Genomic DNA, 24783 nt, shown 5'->3' with positions numbered 1-24783 from the left:
AGTGGCTGAGGGGTGGGATGGGCTGTGAGGGTTGGGATGGGCTGAGAGTGGCTGGGGGTGGGATGGGCTGAGAGTGGCTGAGGGTTGGGATGGGCTGAGGGTTGGGATGGGCTGAGAGTGGCGGGGCTGAGGGGTGGGATGGGCTGGGATGGGCTGAGCTGAGTGGCTGAGGTGTGGGATGGGCTGAGGGAGGGGCTGAGGGTTGGGATGGGCTGAGAGTGGCTGAGGGGTGGGATGGGCTGAGGGAAGGGCTGAGGTGGCTGGGCTGAGGGGCTTGGGATGGGCTGAGAGTGGCTGAGGGTTGGGATGGGCTGAGAGTGGCTGAGGGGTGGGATGGGCTGAGGGGTGGGATGGGCTGAGAGTGGCTGAGGGGTGGGATGGGCTGAGGGTTGGCTGAGAGTGGCTGAGGGGTGGGATGGGCTGAGAGTGGCTGAGGGTTGGGATGGGCTGAGAGTGGCTGAGGGTTGGGATGGGCTGAGAGTGGCTGAGGGTTGGGATGGGCTGAGAGTGGCTGAGGGGTGGGATTAAAGAGTGTGTGGTAATGTATTATTGTTATTGACTGCTTTATATGAAAGTAACATGTATGTCAAATGTATGTGTATGTAGCAAAAAAAGCTGTAAAAACAAAATGAAGATATTTGTCCTCTGAAGAGGAGGGGGGGGGGATGGAGGGGTTAAAAAACAACCTATACATTGCTATTATACAATAATAAATAACAGCCTTTGCTGTGACACTTCAGCAGCTCTCCGATGATGCTGCAGCAATGGCCAAGCACCACCTGTCCCTGCCAATATCATTGGCTGTTGAGAATTCCTCACTAGGCCCAGTAGCCAATGATAAAGACGGCGATGGAGAGGCAGATGATGAGGTTGGCGTCGACCACGTGGCTAAGGCATGGGTCCTCTTCCAGAGAGCTAGCGGGGTCGAGAAGAAGAGGGGGTTGTGGGGCGCTGTCACCCTCCTTTTGCCGCTCCATCCCACACAGCCAGTAGAGGGCGGCCTTCAGCCTGGACTGGCTCCTCACACTGGCTTCTGAGCAGACTGGGGAGAGAGAAGTGTGGGTATATGCGTATGAGCAGTGTTTGACTTGGACTGGAACACACCTGTACTGGCGCCTCAGTTATGAGTACCGGCATCTTATAGAATATTGCTGTCTTAAAAATATTCCTGCACCTAAATATAAACAGTACTGGCACCCAAAATGAGTGCTGGCACCTATTTCAGTCCACATCAAGCACTGAGTATTGTATGAATCATGGTCCTTAGTATTGTTGAAGCAACTTACCAGTTTTAACCTACTGCTACCTAAAAAGGGACAACACTACCCACCTTTCCTCTGGAGATGTGTCTCTCCGTTAGCCTTCTCCTGCTCTCTGTCTTCTATCTCCTGCTCTGCACTCTCCTCGGTCTCTGTAGCACTAGTCACAGTCTCTACTATCTCTAAAGCTCCACTGCTCTTCTCCACCTTATCAAATCTGGTGAACCAGGTGAGGCGGCTGATCTGTTCCGTAGCAACAACAACACAGACACAGCAACGGTTAGTGATAGGCCATATCGTGCTCACATTTATTACACTGTCTATCTCAAGTTTATATTTGATTTAGACAGTACTGTAGATGCAAATTCTTAATTTATCACAGTGTCGTTGAAATCAATAGGTTGATTGCCATCACAATCACTATCAAGATACTGTATTTGAGCTCTGGTTTAGTAGCACTCCCCAGCCTCCCCTCACCTGCTCTGGGCGGGGTTTCTCCGTAGCCAGGCTGACCCCCACCACCACCACCAGGGTGAGCAGAGACAGCACGGTGGAGAAGTAGAGGTAGTGGACATGTTTCACCACATCAGGCCTGCTGTCCTCCTGGTAACACAGTGGTGAGGGATAGATAAAGTCTAGGGCCATCCTCACACCGCCCACCAGTAGGCCCAGGAACAGGCCCCAGAAAGCCCCCTGCAGAACACAAAGGAGGGACATTTCATCTCTACATCTTCTTTCAATACATCTGACTTTTACTGCAATCTGATTGCAAATTGAGTAGCATTTCATTCCTGTAGGTGAAAAACCAAGTACAGCCTATTTTCAGATGCAAACACCTACCTTCACTACACACACCTTCACTACACACACCTTCACTTCACACACCTACACTAGACACCTTCACTACACACACCTTCACTTCACACACCTACACTAGACACCTTCACACACACCTACACTCACCTTCACTTCACACACCTACACTAGACACCTTCACTTCACACACTTTCACTACACACACCTTCACTTCACACACCTACACTAGACACCTTCACTTCACACACTTTCACTACACACACCTTCACTTCACACACCTACACTAGACACCTTCACTACACACACCTTCACTACACACACCTTCACTTCACACACCTACACTAGACACCTTCACTACACACACCTTCACTACAGACACCTTCACTACACATACAGTACCAAACGTTTGGACACACCTACTCATTCAAGGGTTTTTCTTTCTTTGTACTATTTCTTACATTGTAGAATAATAGTGAAGACATAAACTATGAAATGACACATTGAATCATGTAGTAACCAAAACAGTGTTAAACAAGTCTAAATATATTTTATATTTGAGATTCTTCAAAGTAGCCACCCTTTGCCTTGATGACAGATTTGCACACTCATGGCATTCTGTCAAACAGCTTCATGAAGTCACCTGGAATGCATTTCAATTAATGGGTGTGCCTTGTTAAGTTAATTTGTGGAATTTCTTTCCTTAATGCATTTGAGCCAATCAGTTGTGTTGTGACAAGGCAGGGGTGGTATACAGAAGATAGCCCTATTTGGTAAAAGACCAAGTTCATATTATGGCAAGAAGAGCTCAAATAAGCAAAGAGAAACGACAGTCCATCATTACATTAAGGCATGAAGGTCAGTCAATACAGAACTGTGCAGTCGCAAAAACCATCAAGCTCTAAGATGAAACTGGCTCTCTTGAGGACCGACATAGGAATGGAAGACCCAGAGTTACTTCTGCTGCAGAGGATAAGTTCATTAGTTACCAGCCTCAGAAATTGCAGCCCAAATAAATGCTTCACAGAGTTCAAATAACAGACAGATCTCAACATCAACTGTTCAGAGGAGACTGTGTGAATCAGGCCTTCATGGTTGAATTGCTGCAAAGAAACCACCACTAAAGGTCCCCAATAATAAGAAGAGACTTGCTTGGGCAAAGAAACATGAGCAATTGACATTGAACCCATGGAAATGTGTCCTTTGGTTTGAGTCCAAATGTTAGATTTTTGGATCCAACCGCAGTGTCTTTGTGAGAGGCAGATTAGTGAACGGATGCTCTCTGCATGTGTGGTTCCCATTGTGAAGCATGGAGGAGGAGGTGTGATGGTGTGGGGGTGCTTTGCTGGTGACACTGTCAGTGATTTATTTAGATTTCAAGGCACACTTAACCAGCATGGCTACCATAATTTGTTTTTCAACAGGACAATGACCCAACACACCTCCAGGCTGTGTAAGGGCTATTTGACCAAGAAGGAGAGCGATGGAGCGCGGCATCATATGACCTGGCCTCCACAATCACCCGACCTCAACCCAATTGAGATTGTTTGGGAAGATTTGGACCCAAGCAGCCAACAAGTGCTTAGCATATGTGGGAATCTCAAATATAAAATAGATTTGGATTTGTTTAACACTTTTTTGGTTACGACATGTGTTATTTCATAGTTTTGATGTCTTCACTATTATTCTACAATATTGAAATAATGAAAGAAAAACCCTTGAATGAGTAGTTTGTGTCCAAACGTTTGACTAGTACTGTACCTTCACTACAGACATGTTCACTACACACACCTTCACTACAAATCCCTACAGACACCTTCCCTACAGATACCTTCACTACACACAATTTCAACACACACCTACATACCTTCACTACAGACACCTTCACTGCACATACCTTCACTACACACATTTTCACTACACAAAACTTCACTACTGACAGCTTCACTACACATACTTTCACTATACATACCTCCACTACAAATCATTTCACTACACACATTTTCACTACACAAATTCACTACACACTACATATACCTTCACTACACACATTTTCACTACACACATTTTCACTACACACATTTTCACTACACACACTTTCACTACACATACCTTCATTACACATACCATCACTGCACATATCATCACTGCACATACCATCACTGCACATACTTTCACTGCACATACTTTCACTGCACATACCATCACTGCACATATCATCACTGCACATACCATCACTGCACATATCATCACTGCACATACCATCACTGCACATACCATCACTGCACATACCATCACTGCACATACTTTCACTGCACATACTTTCACTGCACATACCATCACTGCACATACCATCACTGCACATACCATCACTGCACATACTTTCACTGCACATACCATCACTGCACATACTTTCACTGCACATACTTTCACTGCACATACCATCACTGCACATACCATCACTGCACATACCATCACTGCACATACTTTCACTGCACATATTTTCACTACAAATACCTTTACTACACACATTTTCACCAGACACCTTCACTACAAACCTTCACTATAGATCATTTCACTACAGACACCTTCACTACACAACAGACGCCTTCACTACAGACACCTTCACTACCTCACATACTGTACTCTGTATTCTCCCCCCCCAACACACACACAAGCACACCTTCTCATTGGTCCTCTTCCAGAAGCATCCAGTCAGGAAGACGATGGAAACAGGGGGCTGGAGATAGGTACTGATGGACTGGATGTAGATGAACAGCTGTCCTCCCTGACTGGCCTGGACCACAGGGATCCAGAGCACTGACACCACCACCAGAACCAGCACAAACATCCTGAGGAGGATAGTGTATGTGTACCTTCCCACGAGCATGAGTATGTGTATGCATGAGTATGTGTATGCATGAGTATGCATGAGTATGTGTATGCATGAGTATGTGTATGCATGAGTATGTGTATGCATGAGTATGAGTGCATGTGTATGTATACCTTCCCACGAGCATGAGTTCCCACTCGGTTGCTCGGGGCCGGACATGCCTCCACAGGTCCATGGTGAAGATGGTGCTGGAGCTGTTGAAGATGGAGGTGAGGGAGGACATGAGAGCAGCAATCATCACCGCCATCATCAGACCACGCAGACCTGGAGAGCAAGAGAGAGAGAGAGAGACAGGAGTATGGAGAGTGCACACAGAGAGAGACAGGAGTATGGAGAGTACAGAGAGAGAGAGAGACAGGAGTATGGAGAGTACAGAGAGAGAGAGAGACAGGAGTATGGAGAGTACAGAGAGAGAGAGAGACAGGAGTATGGAGAGTGCACACAGAGAGAGACAGGAGTATGGAGAGTACAGAGAGAGAGAGACAGGAGTATGGCGAGTACACAGAGGGACAGAGACAGGAGTATGGAGAGTACACAGAGGGAGAGAGAGAGAGTATGGAGAGTACAGAGAGACAGGAGTATGGAGAGTACACAGAGAGAGAGAGACAGGAGTATGGAGAGTACACAGAGGGAGAGAGACAGGAGTATGGAGAGTACACAGAGGGAGAGAGACAGGAGTATGGAGAGTACACAGAGGGAGAGAGACAGGTGTATGGAGAGTATACAGAGGGAGAGAGACAGGAGTATGGAGAGTACACAGAGGGAGAGAGACAGGAGTATGGAGAGTACACAGAGGGAGAGAGACAGGAGTATGGAGAGTATGGAGAGTACAGAGGGAGAGAGACAGGTGTATGGAGAGTACACAGAGAGAGAGACAGGAGTATGGAGAGTACAGAGGGGAGAGAGACAGGAGTATGGAGAGTACACAGAGAGAGAGACAGGAGTATGGAGAGTACACAGAGGGAGAGAGACAGGAGTATGGAGAGTACACAGAGGAGAGAGGAGTATGGAGAGTACACAGAGGGAGAGAGACAGGAGTATGGAGAGTACACAGAGGGAGAGAGACAGGAGTATGGAGAGTACAGAGAGAGAGAGATAGAGTATGGAGAGTACAGAGAGAGAGAGACAGGAGTATGGAGAGTATACAGAGGGAGAGAGACAGGAGTATCGAGAGTATACAGAGGGAGAGAGACAGGTGTATGGAGAGTACACAGAGAGAGAGAGACAGGAGTATGGAGAGTACACAGAGAGAGAGACGGGTATGGAGAGTACAGAGAGAGGGAGAGATAGTATGGAGAGTACAGAGAGAGACAGAGATGGAGTATACAGGAGTATGGAGAGTACAGAGGGAGAGACAGGAGTATGGAGAGTACAGAGGGAGAGAGAGACAGGTGTATGGAGAGTACACAGAGAGAGAGAGACAGGAGTATGGAGAGTACACAGAGAGAGAGACGGGTATGGAGAGTACAGAGAGAGGGAGAGAGAGACAGGAGTATGGAGAGTACACACAGAGAGAGAGAGAGAGAGGAGTATGGAGAGTACACAGAGAGAGAGAGAGTATGGGGAGTACACACAGAGAGAGACAGGAGTATGGGGAGTACACAGAGAGAGAGGAGTATGGAGAGTACACACACAGAGAGAGAGAGAGAAAGACAGGAGTATGGAGAGTACAGAGAGAGAGACAGACGTATGGAGAGTACAGAGAGAGAGACAGAAGTATGGAGAGTACAGAGAGAGAGAGACAGAAGTATGGAGAGTACAGAAGTATGGAGAGTATGGAGAGTACAGAGAGAGAGAGAGTACAGAAGTATGGAGAGTACAGAGAGAGACAGAAGTATGGAGAGTACAGAGAGAGAGACAGAAGTATGGAGAGTACAGAGAGAGAGACAGAAGTATGGAGAGTACAGAGAGAGAGACAGAAGTATGGAGAGTACAGAGAGAGAGACAGAAGTATGGAGAGTACAGAGAGAGAGAGAAGTATGGAGAGTATGGAGAGAGAGAGACAGAAGTATGGAGAGTACAGAGAGAGAGACAGAAGTATGGAGAGTACAGAGAGAGAGAAGTATGGAGAGTACAGAGAGAGAGACAGAAGTATGGAGAGTACAGAGAGAGAGACAGAAGTAGGAGACAGAGAGAGAGACAGAAGTATGGAGAGTACAGAGAGAGAGACAGAGTATGGAGAGTACAGAGAGAGAGACAGAAGTATGGAGAGTACAGAGAGAGAGACAGAAGTATGGAGAGTACAGAGAGAGAGACAGAAGTATGGAGAGTACAGAGAGAGAGACAGAAGTATGGAGAGTACAGAGAGAGAGACAGAAGTATGGAGAGTACAGAGAGAGAGACAGAAGTATGGAGAGTACAGAGAGAGAGACAGAAGTATGGAGAGTACAGAGAGAGAGACAGAAGTATGGAGAGTACAGAGAGAGAGACAGAAGTATGGAGAGTACAGAGAGAGAGACAGAAGTATGGAGAGTACAGAGAGACATGAAGAGTATACACAGAGAGAGAGACAGAAGTATGGAGAGTACAGAGAGAGAGACAGAAGTATGGAGAGTACAGAGAGAGAGACAGAAGTATGGAGAGTACAGAGAGAGAGACAGAAGTATGGAGAGTACAGAGAGAGAGACAGAAGTATGGAGAGTACAGAGAGAGAGACAGAAGTATGGAGAGTACAGAGAGAGAGACAGAAGTATGGAGAGTACAGAGAGAGAGACAGAAGTATGGAGAGTACAGAGAGAGAGACAGAAGTGGATGGAGAGTACAGAGATGGAGAGTACAGAGAGAGAGACAGAAGTATGGAGAGTACAGAGAGAGAGACAGAAGTATGGAGAGTACAGAGAGAGACAGAAGTATGGAGAGTACAGAGAGAGAGACAGAAGTATGGAGAGTACAGAGAGAGAGACAGAAGTATGGATGAGTACAGAGAGAGAGACAGAAGTATGGAGAGTACAGAGAGAGAGACAGAAGTATGGAGAGTACAGAGAGAGAGACAGAAGTATGGAGAGTACAGAGAGAGAGACAGAAGTATGGAGAGTACAGAGAGAGAGACAGAAGATGAGAGTACAGACAGAAGTATGGAGAGTACAGAGAGAGAGACAGAAGTATGGAGAGTACAGAGAGAGACAGAAGTACAGAAGTATGGAGAGTACAGAGAGAGAGACAGAAGTATGGAGAGTACAGAGAGAGAGACAGAAGTATGGAGAGTACAGAGAGAGAGAGATACAGGAGAGTATACAGAGAGAGAGACAGAAGTATGGAGAGTACAGAGAGAGAGACAGAAGTATGGAGAGTACAGAGAGAGAGACAGAAGTATGGAGAGTACAGAGAGAGAGACAGAAGTATGGAGAGTACAGAGAGAGAGACAGAAGTATGGAGAGTACAGAGACAGAAGTAGAGAGTACAGAGATGGAGAGTACAGAGAGAGAGACAGAAGTATGGAGAGTACAGAGAGAGAGACAGAAGTATGGAGAGTACAGAGAGAGAGACAGAAGTATGGAGAGTACAGAGAGAGAGACAGAAGTATGGAGAGTACAGAGAGAGAGACAGAAGTATGGAGAGTACAGAGAGAGAGACAGAAGTATGGAGAGTACAGAGAGAGAGACAGAAGTATGGAGAGTACAGAGACAGAGTATGGAGAGTACAGAGAGAGACAGAAGTATGGAGAGTACAGAGAGAGAGACAGAAGTATGGAGAGTACAGAGAGAGAGACAGAAGTATGGAGAGTACAGAGAGAGAGACAGAAGTATGGAGAGTACAGAGAGAGAGACAGAAGTATGGAGAGTACAGAGAGAGAAGTATGGAGAGTACAGAGAAGTATGGAGAGTACAGAGAGAGAGACAGAAGTATGGAGAGTACAGAGAGAGAGACAGAAGTATGGAGAGTACAGAGAGAGAGACAGAAGTATGGAGAGTACAGAGAGAGAGACAGAAGTATGGAGAGTACAGAGAGAGAGACAGAAGTATGGAGAGTACAGAGAGAGAGACAGAAGTATGGAGAGTACAGAGAGAGAGACAGAAGTATGGAGAGTACAGAGAGAGAGACAGAAGTATGGAGAGTACAGAGAGAGAGACAGAAGTATGGAGAGTACAGAGAGAGACAGAAGTATGGAGAGTACAGAGAGAGAGACAGAAGTATGGAGAGTACAGAGAGAGAGACAGAAGTATGGAGAGTACAGAGAGAGAGACAGAAGTATGGAGAGTACAGAGAGAGAGACAGAAGTATGGAGAGTACAGAGAGAGAGACAGAAGTATGGAGAGTACAGAGAGAGAGACAGAAGTATGGAGAGTACAGAGAGAGAGACAGAAGTATGGAGAGTACAGAGAGAGAGACAGAAGTATGGAGAGTACAGAGAGAGAGACAGAAGTATGGAGAGTACAGAGAGAGACAGAAGTATGGAGAGTACAGAGAGAGACAGAAGTATGGAGAGTACAGATGGAGAGTACAGAGAGAGAGACAGAAGTATGGAGAGTACAGAGAGAGAGACAGAAGTATGGAGAGTACAGAGAGAGAGACAGAAGTATGGAGAGTACAGAGAGAGAGACAGAAGTATGGAGAGTACAGAGAGAGAGACAGAAGTATGGAGAGTACAGAGAGAGAGACAGAAGTATGGAGAGTACAGAGAGAGAGACAGAAGTATGGAGAGTACAGAGAGAGAGACAGAAGTATGGAGAGTACAGAGAGAGAGACATGAAGAGTATACACAGAGAGAGAGACAGAAGTATGGAGAGTACAGAGAGAGACAGAAGTATGGAGAGTACAGAGAGAGAGACAGAAGTATGGAGAGTACAGAGAGAGAGACAGAAGTATGGAGAGTACAGAGAGAGACAGAAGATGGAGAGTACAGGAGAGTACAGACAGAAGTATGGAGAGTACAGAAGAGACAGAAGTGGAGAGTACAGAGAGAGAGACAGAAGTATGGAGAGTACAGAGAGAGACAGAAGTATGGAGAGTACAGAGAGAGAGACAGAAGTATGGAGAGTACAGAGAGAGAGACAGAAGTATGGAGAGTACAGAGAGAGAGACAGAAGTATGGAGAGAGACAGAAGTACAGAGTACAGAGAGAGACAGAAGTATGGAGAGTACAGAGAGAGACAGAAGTATGGAGAGTACAGAGAGAGAGACAGAAGTATGGAGAGTACAGAGAGAGAGACAGAAGTATGGAGAGTACAGAGAGAGAGACAGAAGTATGGAGAGTACAGAGAGAGAGACAGAAGTATGGAGAGTACAGAGAGAGACAGAAGTATGGAGAGAGAGAGAGACAGAGAGAGAGACAGAAGTATGGAGAGTACAGAGAGAGAGACAGAAGTATGGAGAGTACAGAGAGAGAGACAGAGAGAGAGACAGAAGTATGGAGAGTACAGAGAGACAGAAGTATGGAGAGACAGAAGTATGGAGAGTACAGAGAGAGACAGAAGTATGGAGAGTACAGAGAGAGAGACAGAAGTATGGAGAGTACAGAGAGAGAGACAGAAGTATGGAGAGTACAGAGAGAGAGACAGAAGTATGGAGAGTACAGAGAGAGAGACAGAAGTATGGAGAGTACAGAGAGAGAGAGAGATGAAGAGTATACACAGAGAGAGACAGAAGTATGGAGAGTACAGAGAGAGACAGAAGTATGGAGAGTACAGAGAGAGACATGAAGAGTATACACAGAGAGAGAGAGAAAACGGGAGAGAGTGAAAGAGGGAGAATGTGCATGTGTGTATGAAATTTCAACGACATTTTATTTTCCTGTCAAATCGTCAGTTGGCAACCCATCCCTTATGGGATTAATTGACACAAACAAATATTTCAATAATTCACTGTGATAATTCACTGATAATTGTTCTCTTGCAGTACGCATCGCATGAAGTGTGTATGTGTATATTTGAAAGAGACAGAAGCCCTGTTTATACCTGCCTCTAACATGCGTCCTTCAATCTGATCTTGTCCTTATATTGTTTGTTTACACTTATAAGATCTGAATACAATCCAATCTCAATATAACTTTTAACCAGGCTGTGTCACAACCGGCCGTGACCGGGAGTCCCATAGGTCGGTGCACGATTGTCCAGCGTCGTTAGGGGAGGGTTTGGGTGGGGGGCTTTACTAAGTTCATCGCGCTCTAGCGACTCCTTGTGGCCATCTGGGCGCCTGCAGGCTGACCTCGGTCTTCAGTTGAACAGTATCTCCTCCGACACATTGGTGCGGCTGGCTTCTGGGTTAAGCTGGCAGGTGTTAAGAAGCGTGGTTTGGCGGGTCATGTTTAGGAGGACACATGACTCGACCTTCGCCTCTCCGGAGCCCCAAGGGGAGCTGCAGCGATGAGACAAGATCGTAATTGGATAAGATGAAAAGGGGGATAAAATACAAAAAACACAGAAGCAGGTCTAGAGAGTGGAAGAAACACACAGCAGGTAAACCGCGGGGTGTTGGGTTGAGCGTGCAGAGAGTGACACAGAGACAGGGAGGCTTTAGTCCACAAAAACATCTTTACTAAGACAGAAAATAAATAGAACAAAGAAAATCACTTAGGTTTGGCTCGGTCCTTCTTTACTGTGGCTTGGTGTCGGTCTCTCCCCCTTCTCCCCCGCGGTGTGCCCCCGGGCTCCTTTTATTTGGCCTCCACGGCTGGTTGGCACGTTCCTCTAATTCCCTCCACTTAGAGCTGTCTGTGTTGGGGTGCCCAGCTCCCGTATCCCCAGCAGAGGGAGCCAACGTCGCCTCACGTACCTCCCCTCTATTACCACCCCCCGGGGTAGACCTCCTGGGATACCACAAGGTGTTTGTGTGTACAGGAAGTGACAAAGACAGATGGAGATATACAACATGTTGCAGAGAGAAGAAAAGTTCCTCACCTGAGGGCAGTAGTTTCATGACCAGTTTGGCGTAGGCGATGTCTGAACAGCCCACTGGGTTCCCACACACCTCAGTACACACCTCAGGATCACCACACGCCACCTCGTCTAGACGCAACAACAACGCTGCTGTAAATATACTGTCTCTCCTTTGTTTGATAGTGGTATCAGCAGGTTTTACCTAGGTACAGTATCCTCTCTAGAGTTACTGCCAAAGCCTTGCACTTAGGACATTGTACCTGGGTAGAGTATTCTGCTGATCATGCCGGGCAGGACCATCATGAAGAAGGGCAGGATCTTGAGGTAGGCAGCCAGCAGGGAGCCTCCTTTAGCATGGAGCAGGTTCTTAGCAGACAGGGAGCGCTGCACTATCACCTGGATACAACACAACACAGAATCAGTGACTGGAACTGTTGACAGAGCAGCTGAATGTGCCTCCCAAGTGTATAGAGCACTTAAACAATCCATCTGTTTTATTATTAAGGTGAATCAAAACTCTCCTGTCAGTGATGCAACAATGCCAATACGGTGATTTACAGTTCAAGTTAGATGGTGTTCTAAAGCCTAGTGTTTCCATTCCCCTTTAAGGTGTATCAATTCTGATACCTCAGATCTTCTCCTCTTGGCCATCTAGTGACTTTCCCTAAGCAGTGTCACTGTTACCTGGTCTGAGCACCAGTACCACATGGAGGGTATGGACATGCCCAGGAGGATGCCCGGCCAGGGCAGGTCAGAGGTCACAGGGTCACGGAACAGGTGGAAGGCGTCGTCCCGGGGGATGCCACATGTGGTGTTAGGGTCGCGGACAGAGGGGATGGCCGTAGCATACCCCTCTAGGAGGGCGTTCCAGCCCCCCACCTCAGCGAAACCTCCACAGGAGTAGGGCAGAGTTAGACAGTTAGGCAAACTGTACTGCACTGCCCTGTATTATACTGCCCTGCCCTGTACTGTACTGTACTGTACTGTACTGTACTGCCCTGTACTGTACTGTACTGTACTGTACTGTACTGTACTGTACTGTACTGTACTGCCCTGTACTGTACTGTACTGCCCTGTACTGTACTGTACTGCCCTGTACTGTACTGCCCTGTACTGCCCTGTACTGTACTGCACTGCCCTGTATTGTACTGCCCTGCCCTGTACTGTACTGCCCTGTACTGTACTGTACTGTAGTGCCCTGTACTGGACTGTACTGTACTGCCCTGTACTGCCCTGTATTGTACTGTACTGTACTGCCCTGTATTGTACTATACAGAGTGTAAACTATGCAGAGAGTGAAAAACATGAAAATCAATAACTGAGGAAATCTCAAATCTAGTTGGAAAGTTTTTCTGATGAAAGACAAAGTATTTATCTTTGAATCATATACTGAGTATAAAAAACATTAGGAACACCTGCTCTTTCCATGACATAGTCTAACCAGGTGACAGCTATGATCCATTATTGATGGCACTTAAATCCACCTCAATCAGTGTAGATGGTAATAGGTGTCAGGCGCACTGCTTTGTGTCAAGAACTGCAACGCTGCTGGGTTTTTCACGCTCAACAGTTTCCCGTGTGTATCAAGAATGGTCCACTACCCAAAGGACATCCAGACAACTTGACACAACTGTGGGTAGCATTGGAGTCAACATGGGCCAGCATCCCTGTGGAAAGCTTTCAACACCTTGTAGAGTCCATGCCCCAACGAATTGAGGCTGTTAGAAGGCAACTCAATATTAGGGAGGTGCTCCTAATGTTTTGTATACTCAGTGTATACAGTAGCCACCGATCAACACAGCACCAAAGCAGAGACTTACTGAAGCCCATGAGGGTGAGTGCTCCTATCAACATGATGCCAGTCTGGGCAGCGTCTGTGTACATGACAGCAGCCAGACCACCTGAAACAACACAGCACAACACTGAACCAGGCTGTATGTTTGAACTGGTAGACTTTAGGAAAAATATGATTGTTTTGGAAGAGAGTGGAAGATAGAAAGGGACATAGAGAGAGAAAATGAGTGAGAGAAAGAGTGTGTGTGAGAGACAGAGAGTGTGTGAGAGAGAGAGAGAGTGTGTGAGAGAGAGAGAGAGTGTGTGAGAGAGAGAAAGAGAGAGAGAGAGAGAGTGTGTGTGTGAGAGAGAGAGAGAATAGCAGGGTACCTGTTACAGTGTAAAGAGCAGTGATGAGCAGAAGCACCACCACAGCTACATAGATGTTCCACTGCAGGGCCTGTTGAATAAACACTGCCCCAGCATACATATCCACCTGCACACACGCACACACGCACGCATGACGCACACACAGCAGTGGAGCAAGCGGTCTCAATTCATTCAATAGATTCACGTCCAAAACAATGTTGTATTGAGAAAGTAAATAGCTGATGAGATACATAGAAGTGTTTTGACTTTACTTACCGATATCTTTGTGAAGATGTAAATGAATAAATACAAAATAGCTATGAATAATTGTATTCGCTTCCCCCCGAATCGCTTCTGCAAGTATTCAGGCATGGTTGTCACCTGCATGTTAGGGATACAGAGAGGGAAGTGTTGTGTCTCAGTACACAGAGAGGGAAGTGTTGTGTCTCAGTACTCAGAGAGAGAAGTGTTGTGTCTCAGTACACAGAGAGGGAAGTGTTGTGTCTCAGTACACAGAGAGGGAAGTGTTGTGTCTCAGTACACAGAGAGGGAAGTGTTGTGTCTCAGTACACAGAGAGGGAAGTGTTGTGTCTCAGAACACAGAGAGGAAAGTGTTGTGTCAGTACACAGAGAGGGAAGTGTTGTGTCTCAGAACACAGAGAGGAAAGTGTTGTGTCAGTACACAGAGAGGGAAGTGTTGTGTCTCAGTACACAGAGAGGGAAGTGTTGTGTCTCAGTACACAGAGAGGGAAGTGTTGTGTCTCAGTACACAGAGAGGGAAGTGTTGTGTCTCAGTACACAGAGAGGGAAGTGTTGTGTCTCAGTACACAGAGAGGGAAGTGTTGTGTCTCAGTACACAGAGAGGGAAGTGTTGTGTCTCAGTACACAGAGAGGGAAGTGTTGTGTCTCAGTACACAGAGAGGAAAGTGTTGTGTCTCAGTACACAGAGAGGAAAGTGTTGTGTCTCAGTAAACAGAGAGGGAAGTGTTGTGTCTCAGTAAACAGAGAGGGAAGTGTTGTGTCTCAGTACACAGAGAGGGAAGTGTTGTGTCTCAGTACACAGAGAGGGAAGTGTTGTGTCTCAGTACACAGAGAGGGAAGTGTTGTGTCTCAGTACACAGAGAGGGAAGTGTTGTGTCTCAGTACACAGAGAGGAAAGTGTTGTGTCTCAGTACACAGAGAGGAAAGTGTTGTGTCTCAGTACACAGAGAGGAAAGTGTTGTGTCTCAGTACACAGAGAGGAAAGTGTTGTGTCTCAGTACACAGAGAGGAAAGTGTTGTGTCTCAGTACACAGAGAGGAAAGTGTTGTGTCTCAGTACACAGAGAGGAAAGTGTTGTGTCTCAGTACACAGAGAGGAAAGTGTTGTGTCTCAGTACACAGAGAGGGAAGTGTTGTGTCTCAGTACACAGAGAGGGAAAGTGTTGTGTCTCAGTACACAGAGAGGGAAGTGTTGTGTCTCAGTACACAGAGAGGGAAGTGTTGTGTCTCAGTACACAGAGAGGAAAGTGTTGTGTCTCAGTACACAGAGAGGAAAGTGTTGTGTCTCAGTACACAGAGAGGAAAGTGTTGTGTCTCAGTACACAGAGAGGAAGTGTTGTGTCTCAGTACACAGAGAGGAAAGTTGAGGGAAGTGTCTCAGTACACAGAGAGGGAAGTGTTGTGTCTCAGTACACAGAGAGGAAAGTGTTGTGTCTCAGTACACAGAGAGGAAGTGTTGTGTCTCAGTACACAGAGAGGGGAAGTGTTGTGTCAGACACAGAGAGGGAAGTGTTGTCTCAGAGAGAAAGTGTTGTGTCTCAGTACACAGAGAGGGAAGTGTTGTGTCTCAGTACACAGTTTTGTGTCTCAGTACACAGAGAGGAAAGTGTTGTGTCTCAGTACACAGAGAGGAAGTGTTGTGTCTCAGTACACAGAGAGGGAAGTGTTGTGTCTCAGTACACAGAGAGGAAAGTTTTGTGTCTCAGTACACAGAGAGGAAAGTGTTGTGTCTCAGTACACAGAGAGGAAAGTGTTGTGTCTCAGTACACAGAGAGGGAAGTGTTGTGTCTCAGTACACAGAGAGGAAAGTGTTGTGTCTCAGTACACAGAGAGGAAAGTGTCGTGCCTCAGTACACAGAGAGGAAAGTGTTGTGTCTCAGTAAACAGAGAGGAATATTCAATAAAACTCCTCGCCTGTAATGAGGTATTTGAGCGCTGAAATACTTGGCTCGATGTTACATATAATTTCAGTAGGCCTACTTGTGGGTTTGTGATATTTCAGTAGTACAGACAGTGGACTGACAGAAAGGTGTGTGTTGACCTCTCACCCCGGAAGCGATATAGATGGGCAGGAAAAGCCAACCCAAGAGCAGCACCATCAGCATCCCCTGCCAACCAGAGACATCGATACTTGTGATTTATGCAAAGCTTAGTATGAAAAAAGTAATATTTTTAAGTTTGCATTAAACCATATGCCCTATCAAAAATCATATGCAGATGTAGGGTCTTAATTATTCCTGTAGCAACAGGAAATGTGAATTATTGTGTGGATTGTATGTAATTAATAAACATTTATGTAGAGGTTGATACATTTGTCATGATGGAAATTCTGAAATTTCTAAGTGGAAATTCCAAACTTCAGAAGCCTTTTTAAACCTAAATTGCCTGCATTGCAGGAACGTTCTCCTGCAACAGGGTGAGCAAATTAAGATCCTGCATCTGTAATAGAGATCCACACATGTCATGCCCAGTTTCTAATGAATTATAATGTCCAGATGTATAGTCTTACGTTCCACTCATATGCCACAGCACTGATGCCCGCTGCAGCTCCTGAGCCTGCCAGGCCCATGAAGTGGCCGCTACCCACATTACTGGCAAACAGAGAGGTGCCCACCTGCAGAGAGAGAGTGTCAGAGAGATAAAGAGAGAGAGAATGTGTGAGTGACAATACAACAATGTCTGACTTTAAGGCAACCCCATTGTAAAGTATTCATATCTCCCCATATAAAATCTCAGTTCCACCCCAATAACATTACAAGGACTGCTTTGTTTCACCATCTGGTTTGGTCCTGGACTATTCAGAACAAGAGGAATAAATCAACACTGGTTCCTCTTGGCATCAAACATCTGGAATCCATTCAACATACTCAGTAGATGTCATTTGTGTGTCGTTTCCATAGCAACATCTCTGCTTCTTTTCACTCACCGGCCACCAGGACATGCTCTTTCCTGCCAGGAAGTATCCATCCACCGTGCTCCGCTTGGTTTTCCACATGGACTGGAAGGGAAGGACTGACTGTTACACACATTCTCTATTCAGACTTTAATGTGTGCTGAAGGAGAGTGCTGAATTAGTGTACTGAAGGAGTGTACTGAATTAGTGTACTGAAGGAATGTGCTGAATTAGTGTACTGAATTAGTGTACTGAAGGAGTGTACTGAAGGAATGTGCTGAATTAGTGTACTGAAGGAGTGTACTGAAGGAATGTGCTGAATTAGTGTACTGAAGGAGTGTACTGAAGTAGTGTACTGAAGGAATGTGCTGAATTAGTGTACTGAAGGAGTGTGCTGAATTAGTGTACTGAAGGAGTAAAGGAGTGTACTGAAGTAGTAAAGGAGTGTGCTAAAGTCGTGTACTGAATTAGTGTACTGAAGGAATGTGCTGAATTAGTGTACTGAAGGAGTGTGCTGAATTAGTGTACTGAAGGAGTAAAGGAGTGTGCTGAAGTAGTGTACTGAATTAGTGTACTGAAGGAGTGTGCTGAATTAGTGTACTGAAGGAGTAAAGGAGTGTGCTGAAGTAGTGTACTGAAGGAGTGTGCTGAAGGAGTAAAGGAGTGTGCTGAAGTAGTGTACTGAATTAGTGTACTGAAGGAATGTGCTGAATTAGTGTACTGAATTAGTGTACTGAAGGAGTGTGCTGAATTAGTGTACTGAAGGAGTGTACTGAATTAGTGTGCTGAAGGAGTGTGCTGAATTAGTGTACTGAAGTAGTGTACTGAATTAGTGTGCTGAAGTAGTGTACTGAATTAGTGTGCTGAAGGAGTGTGCTGAATTAGTGTACTGAAGGAGTGTGCTGAAGGAGTGTGCTGAATTAGTGTACTGAAGTAGTGTACTGAATTAGTGTGCTGAAGTAGTGTACTGAATTAGTGTGCTGAAGGAGTGTGCTGAATTAGTGTACTGAAGGAGTGTGCTGAAGGAGTAAAGGAGTGTACTGAAGTAGAACAACTCTACTTTGAGATTGAGATGCAAGAATATACTGTAGAGCAACAACCAAACAAATCCCAATAGAGCACATGACATGTTTCAGTCAATCTCACCAGAGCTACAGATGTGTCTGGAATAAATCAAATCATTTAGAAATGGAATCCTAATCCCTATATAGTGCACTACTTTTGGCCAGCTACATAGGAATAGGGTTCCATTTTGGATGCCATTAGGGTGCCTTTTCCCAAATGTGCTCCTACTTACCCAGAGGCCCACAGCCAGTACAAGGAGGAAATAGACAACGAGCACCACAATGTCTATGGTGACCAGGGTGGGGACACCTAAACCTGGGGATTGGGAGGGGGGCACGGTGGTCCCCTGAGTGGTAGCCATACGTGGGTCAAAGGTCACTGGAATTCTCAGGGAGTGATTGCGTATTCTGCTGGTGAGGGAAATGTAGTCATTGTTGATTCTAATCACAATAGAGCCTCCAAACAGTCCATTCACTAGATTCACAGAAATACCTTATTTACATAAGTATTCAGACCCTTTGCTATGAGACTCGAAATTGAGCTCAGGTGCATCCTGCTTCCATCGATCATCTTTGAGATGTTTCTACAACTTGATTGGAGTCCACCTGTGGTCAATTCAATTGATTGGACATGATTTGGAAAGACACACACCTGTCTATAAAAGGTCCCACAGTTGACAGTGCATGTCAGAGCAAAAACCAAGCCATGAGGTCGAAGGAATTGTCCGTAGAGCTCCCAGACAGGATTGTGTCGAGGCACAGATTTGGGGAAGGGTAACAAAACATTTCTGCAGCACTGAATGTCCCCAAGAACACAGTGGCCTCCATCATTCTTAAATGAAAGAAGTTTGGAACCACCATGACTCTTCCTAGAGCCAAACTGAGCAATCGGGGGAGAAGGGCCTTGGTCAGGTGACCAAGAATCATAGCTTTCACCTTGATTCACCAAAAAGGACAACCATCTCTGCAGCACTCCACCAATCAGGCCTTTATGGTAGAGTGGCCAGACGGAAGCCACTCCTCAGTAAAAGGCACATGACAGCCCACTTAGAGTTTTCCAAAAGGCACCTGAAGGACTCTCAGACCACGAGAAACAAGATTCTCTGGTCTGATGAAACCAAGATTGAACTCTTTGGCCTGAATGCCAAGCGTCACATCTGGAGGAAACCTGGCACCATCCCTACGGTGAAGCATGGGGATGGCAACATCATGCTGTGGTGATGTTTTTCAGTGGCAGGGACTGGGAGACTAGTCAGGATCGAGGGAAAGATGAATGGAGCAAAGTATAGAGAGATCCTTGATGAAAACCTGCTCCAGAGCTCTCAGGACCTCAGACTGGGGTGAAGGTTTACCTTCCAACAGGACAACCCTCAGCACACAGCCAAGACAACACAGGACTGGCTTCAGGACAAGTCTCTGAATGTTCTTGAGTGGCCCAGCCAGAGCTTGGACTTGAATCAGTTCAAACATCTCTGGAGAGACCTGAAAATAGCTGTCACTCCCCATCCAATCTGATAAAGCGTGAGAGGATTGGGAGGAACTCCCCAAATACAGGTGTACGAAGATTGTAGCTTCATACCTGAGAAGACCCGTTGCTGTAATCGCTGCCAAAAGTGCTTCAACAAAATACTGAGTAAAGGGTCTGAATACTTATGTAAATGTAATATTTAAGTTTATTTTATGATGTTGCAAAAAAAAAGTAAAACCTTTTTTTGCTTTGTCATTGTGGGGTATTGTGTGTACATTGGTGAGAAAAAAACATTTCAGAATAAGTCAAGGGGTCTGAATACTTTCCGAAAGCACTGTACACATACATATACAGGTTTTACGCTATACTCACTGGACCCTGACCGGAGTTATACATTATCCAGGTTTTACACTATACTCACTGGACCCTGACCGGAGTTTATACATTATCCAGGTTTTACGCTATACTCACTGGACCCTGACCGGAGTTTATACATTATCCAGGTTTTACGCTATACTCACTGGACCCTGACCGGAGTTTATACATTATCCAGGTTTTACGCTATACTACTGGACCCTGACACTGGACCCTGGACCCTGACCGGAGTTATACATTATCCAGGTTTTACGCTATACTCACTGGACCCTGACCGGAGTTTATACATTATCCAGGTTTTACGCTATACTCACTGGACCCTGACCGGAGTTTATAGATTATCCAGGTTTTACGCTATACTCACTGGACCCTGATCGGAGTTTATACATTATCCAGATTTTACGCTATACTCACTGGACCCTGCCCGGAGTTTATACATTATCCAGGTTTTACGCTATACTCACTGGACCCTGACCGGAGTTTATACATTATCCAGGTTTTACACTTTACTCACTGGACCCTGACCGGAGTTTATACATTATCCAGATTTTACGCTATACTCACTGGACCCTGACCGGATTTTATACATTATCCAGGTTTTACGCTATACTCACTGGACCCTGACCGGAGTTTATACATTATCCAGGTTTTACGCTATACTCACTGGACCCTGACCGGATTTTATACATTATCCAGGTTTTACGCTATACTCACTGGACCCTGACCGGAGTTTATACATTATCCAGGTTTTACGCTATACTCACTGGACCCTGACGGGAGTTATACATTATCCAGGTTTTACGCTATACTCACTGGACCCTGACGGGAGTTATACATTATCCAGGTTTTACGCTATACTCACTGGACCCTGACCAGAGTTTATACATTATCCTCATTCATAGTCTCAATTTGTCGGGGCATGGACTCTACAAGGTGTTGAAAGCGTTCCACAGGGATGCTGGCCCATGTTGACTCCAATGCTTCCCACAGTTGTTTCAAGTTGTCTGGATGTCCTTTGGGTGGTGGACCATTCTTGATACACATGGTGCTACTATAGCTCGTTCAAAGGCACTTCAATGTTTTGTCTTACCCATTCACCCTCTGAATGGCACACGACACAATCCATGTCTCAAGGTTTAAAAAGCCTTATTTAAGTCGTCTCCTCCCTTTCATCTACACTGATTGAAGGGGATTAAACAAGTGACATCAATAAGGGATCATATCTTTCACCTGGATTCACCTGGTCAGTCTATGTCATGGAAAGAGCAGGTCAGTACAGGTGCATCAAAGCTGGGACCGAGAGACTGAAGAACAGCTTCTATCTCAAGGCCATCAGACTGTTAAACAGCAAACACTGACTCAGAGAGGCTGCTGCCTACATGGAGACCAGATCCCTGGCCACATTAACAAATGGATCACTAGTCACTTTAAAAATGCCCCTTTAAATAATGCCACTTTAATCATGTTTACATATCCTACATTACTCATATGTATATACTGTATTTTATACCATCTATTGCACCTTGCCTATGCCGCTTGGCCATCGCTCATCCATATATTTATATGTACATATTCTCATTCACCCTTTTAGATTTGTGTGTATTAGGTAGTTGTTGTGGAACAGTTAGATTGCTTGTTAGATATTATTGCACTGTCGGAACTAGAAGCACAAGCATTTTACTACACTCGCATTAACATCTGCTAACCATGTGTATGTGACAAATAAAATGAGATTTTTGTATTTAGATTTTGTTCATATTTGGTATAGTCAGTGTCTGCTGAGAAGCTCCACGGTGTAAAGTGTTATCCAAAGACCAACTAACTACAGTCCATGTTTTAATTCCCTCACACCATTCATATAATATCCTCACACCAAACATTAACTCAAGGACAATAGTCACCTTGCGTTTAAGTGTACTGAACCCTACAGTACTTACCTGTCAGCTTGTAGTCAGACTCAGGGTTTAATTCCAGTTGGCCGGTCCTATAGCAGTTCGCATGGTGTATGTTGGTCTCCTTTCTGACCAGGGGATCAAACTCCACTGTCTACTTATATAAGACAACACTAGCTGGTTAAAATGTTAACGTTTTATTACCAGTGAAGTAAGAGTGTGTGTGTGTGTGTGTGTGTGTGTGTGTGTGTGTGTGTGTGTGTGTGTGTGTGTGTGTGTGTGTGTGTGTGTGTGTGTGTGTGTGTGTGTGTGTGTGTGTGTGTGTGTGTGTGTGTGTGTGTGTGTGTGTGTGTGTGTGTGTGTGTGTGTGTGTGTGTGTGTGTGTGTGTGTGTGTGTGTGTGTGTGTGTGTGTGTGTGTGTGTGTGTGTGTGTGTGTGTGTGTGTGTACACTGAACTAGTAAACATACTCATGTGCAGATTTGACACTTTGTTCTGCTAAATTATAAGTTTAGTTAGATCTGTCACTACACTGACCACATCTCTTCAGACTCTACAGTACTAGCCTTTTGCTCACAATTCCTCATAGCACTCTTATCAATTCCTCATAGCACTCTTGTCAATTTTTCATAGCACTCTTATCAATGCAATAGAGACAACAAACTCACTGATTGATCGCACAGACATTTCCACTACTAAATCACTTGCATATCTCAGGTTGTTAAAAACTGTTGTTGGGTTCTAATTATCAGAATAAGAACTCGATGGACACTATGAAAGCTTAAACCAGGTTTATTCTTCCCAAAGGATCGAACAGCTGAACAGACAAAAACATATTCACACAAGCACTTTAACCCTTTCTCCTATGCTGATTCTCCTCCTACACATCTGAACAGCCAGTGCATCTCTGTTGCTAGACAGAACCTTAGTGATATCTGTTCTTCCTCACTTCATCTGACCTGACCTCTGCCCCAAAATGTAAACATTATGTCCGGATATTATACATTATACATTACCCCCTCTCCCTCAGTGACATATCCTGACATAATGTAAATGTTATACATTACCCCCTCTCCCTCAGTGACATATCCTGACATAATGTAAACGTTATACATTACCCTCTCCCTCAGTGACATATCCTGACATAATGTAAATGTTATACATTACCCTCTCTCCCTCAGTGACATATCCTGACATAATGTAAACGTTTTACATTACCCTCTCTCCCTCAGTGACATATCCTGACATAATGTAAACGTTATACATTACCCTCTCGCCCTCAGTGACATGAATAAGTATATTTCATAAGTCAAGAAATCAGAGCCCAACACTGTATTTAGGAAAAAGACAGTAATTCAGGGTAATGTTCTTATACCAGGCTTTTATTTGTCAGCGTTGGCTGTTACAATACAAAACATAGACTTATCCGAGAGCAACAACTTCCAGAACACATTGCTGAATATGTATAGCTATCCAGACGACAAAGTCAGAAATTAAGATCATACCGTTAGAAAACAAATGATGGCAATAACTTATCGACATGTTCTGAATAACATTATAAGCACGTCTTCTTACATCTGCCTTATCTTATTCATTTAAAATGATCCACATTAGTTGTATTCTAAAGAATGTCCTATTTCTCTCATATAACAAATGTCTGAAAAGCTGGAGGCCAGTGTTGCTTTAATTGAATGTGTAAAATGACAAAGACATGTTAAAACAAGGTTTGATGAAGTTAAGTATTAACATCCTATGTCATTAAAGTCCCTAGAGTTACTGTTTAAGGGATAGTTCAGCCATATTACAAAATTACATATTGGTTTCCTTACCCTGCAAGCAGTCTATGGGCAAAGTATGACAGCAATCCATGCTTTAGTTTAGTTTCCCTGACACTACTAACATTTTAGCATTTGTGGCACAAATGCCATTCAAGTCACAGGACTGATGTTATAATTTCCATGCATCATGTTCATATCATCTATTGTATAAGTGACTTTGTTGAGCTTCACAATCAATTTAAGATACTTTTGGATTATTTAGACATGATGCATGAAAAATGCTAATATCGGTCGCATGACTTGAATGGGATTTGAGCCACAAATGCTAAAACATTAGAATGTGGAAACAGTGCCAGGGAACAGTGCCAGGGAACAGTGCCAGAGAACAGTGCTAGGGAACAGTACCAGGGAACAGTGCCAGGGAACAGTGCTAGGGAACAGTGCCAGGGAACAGTGCCAGGGAACAGTGCCAGGGAACAGTGCCAGGGAACAGTGCCAGGGAACAGTGCCAGGGAACAGTGCCAGGGAACAGTGCCAGGGAACAGTGCCAGGGAACAGTACCAGGGAACAGTGCCAGGGAACAGTGCCAGGGAACAGTGCCAGGGAACAGTGCCAGGGAACAGTGCCAGGGAACAGTGCCAGGGAACAGTGCCAGGGAACAGTGCCAGGGAACAGTGCCAGGGAACAGTGCCAGGGAACAGTGCCAGGAAACAGTGCCAGGAAACAGTGCCAGGGAACAGTGCCAGGGAACAGTGCCAGGGAAACGTAACCAAAGCTTGGATTGCCGTCGTACCTTGGCCATAGACTGCTTACAGGGTAAGGAAACCAAAATGTCATTTGACTAATTTGTGTGAACTATCCCTTTAAGTAATGTGCTTCGAGAAAGTAGTGTGTCCCCTCATTGAATTCTAGAGGTTAAAGTGAAGGTGCAGTATGCAGAAATGATCATGAAAATGTAACAAATCCTCCTACTGTTCATAATAGAACACTGCCCGTTTACAGCAGGTCAGTATCAACACAATCAGAGACGGAGAGGAACAGATAGTTAACAGCACAAATGTGTTTTCAGTTTCATAACATTCCTTTTCTTTAGTAGTAATGAGTATCCACTGGATATCGTACAAGACACACTT

At 45.1% G+C, this 24783-nt stretch overlaps 2 protein-coding genes across 5 annotated transcripts in view; both read right to left on the bottom strand.

The window, feature by feature from the left end:
* Nucleotides 1-522: 522 nt before the first annotated feature.
* slc5a11 (solute carrier family 5 member 11) lies at nucleotides 523-22059 on the bottom strand. Of its 2 annotated transcripts, none has more exons than XM_042319229.1 (16): nucleotides 21920-22059; nucleotides 18373-18550; nucleotides 17109-17180; nucleotides 16692-16796; nucleotides 16231-16290; nucleotides 14199-14303; nucleotides 13944-14049; nucleotides 13601-13681; nucleotides 12465-12670; nucleotides 12041-12176; nucleotides 11802-11909; nucleotides 5079-5229; nucleotides 4756-4924; nucleotides 1737-1952; nucleotides 1331-1502; nucleotides 523-1042 (listed from the first exon to the last, which is right to left on the bottom strand). In XM_042319229.1, the coding sequence occupies exons 2-16, from the start codon at nucleotides 18499-18501 to the stop codon at nucleotides 819-821; spliced, it is 2040 nt and encodes a 679-aa protein (XP_042175163.1). In that variant the 5' UTR covers nucleotides 18502-18550; nucleotides 21920-22059; the 3' UTR covers nucleotides 523-818. The 2 variants fall into 2 exon arrangements, with proteins under 2 accessions (XP_042175163.1, XP_042175162.1); XM_042319228.1 differs by having other exon boundaries at nucleotides 18373-18547.
* Nucleotides 22060-23233: 1174 nt separating this feature from the next.
* Nucleotides 23234-24783, bottom strand: part of grid2ipa (glutamate receptor, ionotropic, delta 2 (Grid2) interacting protein, a) — a 68126-nt gene continuing 66576 nt past the window's right edge. For all 3 annotated transcript variants that reach the window (XM_042319214.1, XM_042319213.1, XM_042319212.1), the window contains exon 24: nucleotides 23234-24783. This exon is cut by the window's right edge and continues 936 nt beyond it. The gene's annotated coding sequence lies outside the window, so the exon portion shown is untranslated.

The sequence above is a fragment of the Oncorhynchus tshawytscha genome, unplaced genomic scaffold (assembly GCF_018296145.1).
Source record: "Oncorhynchus tshawytscha isolate Ot180627B unplaced genomic scaffold, Otsh_v2.0 Un_scaffold_1341_pilon_pilon, whole genome shotgun sequence".
NCBI classification, from domain to species: domain Eukaryota; kingdom Metazoa; phylum Chordata; class Actinopteri; order Salmoniformes; family Salmonidae; genus Oncorhynchus; species Oncorhynchus tshawytscha.
The sequence above is the reverse complement of the archived record's forward strand: the minus strand, read 5'-3'. Positions and strand labels throughout refer to the sequence as shown.